This window comes from Ursus arctos, unplaced genomic scaffold (genome assembly GCF_023065955.2).
Source record: "Ursus arctos isolate Adak ecotype North America unplaced genomic scaffold, UrsArc2.0 scaffold_2, whole genome shotgun sequence".
NCBI lineage: Eukaryota > Metazoa > Chordata > Mammalia > Carnivora > Ursidae > Ursus > Ursus arctos.
In genome coordinates, this window is record NW_026622874.1 from 82,590,313 (window position 1) to 82,596,312 (window position 6,000).

Below are 6,000 nucleotides of genomic sequence, written 5' to 3' on the forward strand. Positions count from 1 at the left end.
CTAGTATAGGGATGCAGATTCAGATCTTTGGCCTCTAGGCTTGTGTTTTCTCCTCTATGCCAGTGTTTCTCAGGTGGGGGACTTGAGATGTCCCTGGGGGACTTGAGACTTCCTTGGGTGGGGGGTGGGGGGAAGCATCTCGCACTGAATTAAACAACATTAAATCACACGGTGAGAAAAATCACGACTTTCTTTTCAACTCTCCTTTAATGCTGATTACTTCAAGGAGGAAGTCTCAGTTTGGAGCTAAAATGCCACCTCTATAACACTTAAAGTCTCCTTCTCTTCATGATTATTTCTTAAGAGGCCTTGGGTTCAGACATTGTTGGCCAACAAATTGGCCAGCTAGAATTCAATAATGTTCATTTCTCTTGGCTTATTGTTAATGATTACTGATGGCAGGTTACTCTGATCTTCCATTTTTGGAAATTTCCACCTAAAATTTTCCTTTTAAAAAATAAATGTATTCTAGTAGTGAAAAGAGCGATGTGATTTTAAGGGAAAATCTCAAGAGGAGCACACACGGGTATGGCAAAGTTGTGCGGGCCCTGGGCGGATGACCGAGGTTTGGCAAGGCCTGGGCGGATGACCGAGGTTTGGCAAGGCCGCGGAGGGGCCCCTCTGAGGGCGCTGCCCCCCCCCTTTTGTTATGTCTCCTTTCTCCGCTGCAGGAGCTGTCCGCGGAGCAGATCGCCTCCTTGGGCCCCGAGAACGCCGCGGTGGTGACCCCAGCCCAGCGCCGGCAGCTCAGCACGTTGCAACTGCAGAGCCTCCAGCGGGCACTAGATGGCGACAACACTCGCTCGTGGCTGGACACGCCCCCGAGCGCCAGTCCCACCCGGACCCCTTCTTCCAGTTCTCCTCCTGGTGAGCGGGACAACCCTCTGCCCGGGCCCCCACCCTAGCCCCCTTCCCTGTCCCTTAGTACCCCCCTGCCCGGCCTGGGGCGGGGAGGTTCCTAAGATTCAAAGTGGGGTCTCTCACAATCTTCAGAGACTCTGCATTCAAAGAAAAATCCAAAGTCCCTACCAAGCATGTGTAAATGACGCTCACTCTGGTTGTGCTTTCTAATCACCTGGGGGAACTTGTAAAACAGCCTGTTTCATGGACCCCACCCAGAACTCGTTGAATCAGAATCCCTCAGGACTGAATGCATTTCAGTGGTTCCATTGCATCCTACCTCCTTTCATTGACCAGTATTAATTAATAAATTCAACCAGTATATATTGGGCACCTACTATGCGTCAAGCAGGAGCTGGGAATACAGAGATGAGCAAGTCAGGTAAGGCTGTCTTGTAAATGAACAAGATGATTTCACATCTGGGAAAACTGGGGAAGGAAGGAGGCAGAGGGAGGTGGTGGTAACTAGGGCTGATCTAGAATAAGGGGGTTGGGGATGTGTGGCTTTCCTTGCCTTTCTTATTCCTCTCTTCCTTCCCCCTCTGTCAGTTCTTTGTGACCCCTTCTATCTTTAGTGAGCACCGTCTTTGGACAAAGCATGCTGTTGGGCTCTGGGGAGATGGCAGTGACCAAGCCAGATGTGTCCTTGGTGCTCACTGAGCTCTCAGTCGAGCATGGGGGTGAGGGAAGGTATACATAGCCTGGTGACCATGAGGTAGTATGACCGGTGCTGTGACAGGGAACACACGGGCGAGACAGCTGACCTAGGCTTGGGGGGATTGGGGGGTGGCCATAGAAACTTACCAAAGACAGTAATGTCTAAATTGCAGCCCAGGCTGGGGGAGAATATGGACTCAGCCCCATGGGGCTGAGCGTCCCAGGTAGAGAGAGCAGCACGAGCAAATACTCAGTGAGCAAAAAGAACTTGGTGCTCAAAACCTCCATTCTATCTTTTTCTGATGTGAATCTCTCCCTCTGTCTGCCCCAGCCTTCCCTTGTGGATAGAGAACTGGGGGTTCCCAAATTCTGCAGCCACAGGTGGCCAGAGGTGGCACTTGCAAGCAGGAGCTGTGACCTTTGATTTACTACTATTGTTATTTTTTCTTTGAAGATTTGTTTATTTGTTTATTTATTTATTTATTTATTTATTTGAGTGGGAGAGGGGAGAGGGGCAGAGGAAGAGGGAGAGAGAATCCCAAGCAGACTCCCCACTGAGTGTGGAGCCTAATGCAGGGCTCGATCCCAGGACCCTGAGATCACGACCTAACTGAAATCAAGAGTTATACACCTAACCAACTGAGCCACCCAGGCGCCCCCATTTAAAAATTATCTTTAAATATTGTGTTTTGTGTGTATTATATAACATACACAAGAGATAATGCACAGGATTCAAAATGTGTAAGGGCTGAAAAGGAATGCAGTGAGGTGTCTCCCTCTGTCCCCTGTCCCCTCGTCACCTAGTTTCCTTCCCCAGAGGCAAGTAATGTTAGCAGCTTCTTGTGTATTCGTCTGGAGATGGTCTATACACATCCATAGATTATCTCTGCACTTTTAAAAAAGGTTGTTATACCCTTTGTTCTGCCCCTTGCATATCTCACCTAACAATATATCTTGGCGACAGTTCTGTATCTGTACATAGGAGCCGTACAATTGTTGATTTTCTGGCTACACTGTAACTGTATTTAACCAGCTGTCTACAGATGGATATTTCCGTTTTTTTCTTTTTCTTTTTTTAACTATTATGAACAAGGCTTCAGGGAATAACCTCTTATCATTTGCATCTGTTTGAGTCTGTCTGCAAGATAAAATCTTCAAAGTGGGATTGCTGGGTCGGAGGGTGCATGCATTTGTAATTTTGATGGATATTGCCAAATCCCCTGTAGAGAAGCAGGACCAAATTTCCCTTGAACCAGTAGGGTCGGAAAGTGGTGTCCCCGCAGGACCCTAGATGCCCTTCTCCTTCCCTTCACTCCACAGGCCCTTCCTGGGGTGAGGCCCTTAATCTCTTGTTTCCTAAGCTTCATTATCAGGATCACCTGGGAGGAATCCTTAAAATACAGATCCCTGGGCCTCATCCTGGGCTTGCTCAATCACAGTCTCCAGGGGAGGATCCTGGAATCTGCATTTTTTCCCTAAGATTTTATTTATTTATTTGAGAGAGAGAAAGAGATTGTGTGTGTAAGTGAGAGAGAGCGCGAGTGGGGGCTGGGGCAGAGGGAAAGGGAGAAGCGGCTCCCACTGAGTAGGGAACCCAAAGTGGTCTCAATGCTAGGACCCTGAGATTGTGACCTGAACCCCCTGAGGAATTTGCATTTTTAACAATCTCCTCAGGTGACTCTTAGGATTAAGGCAGCTCTGCTACAAGCTGATTCACACAATGTCATTTAATTTGTACTCCTCAGCGTCCGTCCCCCCCTCCCACCTGAACGCCCCCTGCTTTGGAGTCATTATTCCTGTGTCTGAGAAGAGCAAGCAGCATTCTGGGAGATCGAGTGGTGCAGAGGGAGACCCAGGGAGCTGGCGGCATGCTGTGTCTACCCTCCTCGGGCTGCTGAGACCTTGTGTGCACTCCTGTCTCCTTCTAGGAGTCCCTGTCACCTGGGGTCCTTGGCTTGCCTGTCCTCTACTGCTTCTCCTGCCCAAGACCGTGTGGTGAGCAGCACGTGCACATGGCCCTTCAGTGCCTGAGCAGCTGGCCCCGCTGAATGGAAACAGAGGCACTTCAGACTGTGAGAGCCCTACCCCAACCCACAGCCTCCACTGGGGCAGGGAGACCCCAGGGCTTTGCAATTTAAAAGGCACTGAAAGGAAGGGTAATTGTTAAAAACTATCTTAGAAAGTTCTTAAGCTGGCCTGTGTCCTCAGCAGGGAGCCATTCTCTGCCCCCTGTCAGCCACTCTTGCTTTCCAGCTTGGAGACAGAGAAACTGTGGGGAGGGAAGGGTGTTTTCTGTCAATAGCATAGAGGACCTTACCTATTAAGTTACTGCCCTCCCTCCAGAGAGAGATGCCAGGGAGTGGCGGGCACTGTCAAAGGCACCACTTTAGCCAGGGCCTGATCTGGCTTCTTCTCTGGCTTAATGTGCCTCCCTCGGAGCTGTAGGCTGCATTGGATTTCTCCTTCTTAGATATTTAGCAGGGCTGAAATAAATGAATCCCTCAACAGAAGCCAATATTCCTGCCTGATTGCTGGGACTAATTGATGTTTTGGTGGGCCTTGCATTGCTTGGAAATTAAAACATTTAACACGGCTCAACGTTAAATCAATTTTTAAATACATTTTCCAGATTCCTTCCGTTTCCTTGGGAGTCAGCTGAATGAATGGCCGTGGACTTACCAGTTAAGCTTTCAAAAAATTCCTTTTTTGACAAAAGTGGTGCCTCTCCTGGTTTTAAGTTGCTCTGGGCTTTGGAGATGGGTTGAAATAGAAGAAAATACACAGTGTAAGTCAGTCACCCATGTGATTACTGCCCAGCAGAGCAAAGTCAGCCCACTGGCCCAATCCTTTTGGAGGCTGGGAGGGATGGAGTTCCTTCTGGAAATCTGCAGGATGCTGTTGGCCTTCGGCTCAGGAAAGGGGGATGGCAGTGTCCTTTGCCCCCTGCCAGGCGTTACACCATCTCAAAAACAAAAATCGGAGTTATTTCTCATGACTTCCCTTAGGTAGCCAGTTAGGTGTCCTGGGCACTTGTGTTCTGCCACCAGCATGCCCTGCATTCTCTTCCTGGTCACGTGTCCACAGTAGACGTCTCATCTAGATAAGATGAAAAGGCTGCCCAAGTTCCCAAACATCTCTGGCGTTCCATAAGAGGTGGGTGGATTTTAAAAAGCAGCATGGGTAGGTGTTGTAGAGACTGGTGTATTTTCAGATGTCACATGCAGTTATTCTAGAACATTGAAAGACTGGCATATGGAAGGTGTGGCCCCACAGGTGCTTTGTGGGGTCTGATTTGGTTCGTCGTTCATCCCGGCAGGGAAGTGGTAGCTCACGTGGCTTCTCAATCACAGATCATTGATCTTGTTACCGGCAGCACCAGCCCCCCAGTTTAGCTGGGCCAGACTGGCTGATCAGAGACGGGGGTCGCGTGAGAATGGGTCTGTGCAGGTTCCGATCGGGTCCAAGCAGCCTTGGATCCAGCTCAGTATTCCCACTTTTTCCTTTGGCCTTGGCTTTTCCTGGGGAACATCAATAAAGACAACTTCCCTTTGAGTCAGACTTGACGCTGCCAATGACATGGAGCTTTTGTGCCTCACCTTCCCTTCTTCTTCTTCCTTTTTTTTTTTTTTTTAAGATTTATTTATTTATTTTTTGCGGGGGGGAAGAGACCACGAGTGTGCATGGGAGCAGGGAGATGGTCAGAGGGAGAGAGAGAGAGTCCTCAAGCAGACTCCCTGCTGAGCATGGAGCCCGACATGGGGCTTCATCCCAGGATTGTGAGATCATGACCTAAACCAAAATCAAGAATCGGCTGCTTAACTGATTGAGCCACCCAGGCGCCCCATCTCCCCTTCCCTTCTGATCATTTGGTTTTGATTAAATTCCTGGACCCTTGTCCCATGCTAGATGACAGCAGTGGCTCCCAGAGGGCCCGCTTTGCATCAGGCACTGCTCTAAGGGCTCTGCCTGTATCATTAGCTCTCTTCGTTCTCATCACAACTCTTCCAGGTGGATGCAGTTATGATTCCCATTTTCCAAGTGAGGGGCCTGAGCCCGAGAGGTTAAGGGACTCTAGTCTAAGGCCCCTCAGATAGTAAAGATTTGGATCTTGACTTTTTACCTCGCACTGTGCTGCCTCCTGGATGAGTATCTTTTAACTTCTCCAATAAGTTAGATCAGAGAGAGATTCTGTAAATCCCTTCACCTCCTTCTCTGGCGGGAGGCCAGCTTGCCTCACAGCACATATAATTGGTGATTGCCTCAGGCAGGAAGACAAATCCAGCTTATGCCCTGCAGGACCCCTGGGGTCTCAGGTTGAGATGCGCAGTCCTTTGCATGCAGGGAAGCAGCAGGTCATGCTGCCAGGTGCTGCTCCTGTTCACCTTTCAATGTCAACCCTGCCCTTGAATTCCCAGCCTCCATCTTTACAACCCCCCCACCCAG

The 6,000-nt window shown here is 49.4% G+C and overlaps 1 protein-coding gene across 1 annotated transcript in view; it reads left to right on the forward strand.

The window, feature by feature from the left end:
* OTOA (otoancorin) overlaps positions 1-4,150 on the forward strand; it is a 57,776-nt gene extending 53,626 nt beyond the window's left edge. The window contains exons 27-28 of the mRNA XM_026515597.4: positions 672-867; positions 3,486-4,150. Of these exons, the coding sequence (XP_026371382.2) occupies positions 672-867; positions 3,486-3,556 (267 nt within the window). The 3' untranslated portion in view covers positions 3,557-4,150. The remainder of the gene's footprint in view (positions 1-671; positions 868-3,485) is intronic.
* The last annotated feature ends 1,850 nt before the right edge of the window (positions 4,151-6,000 follow it).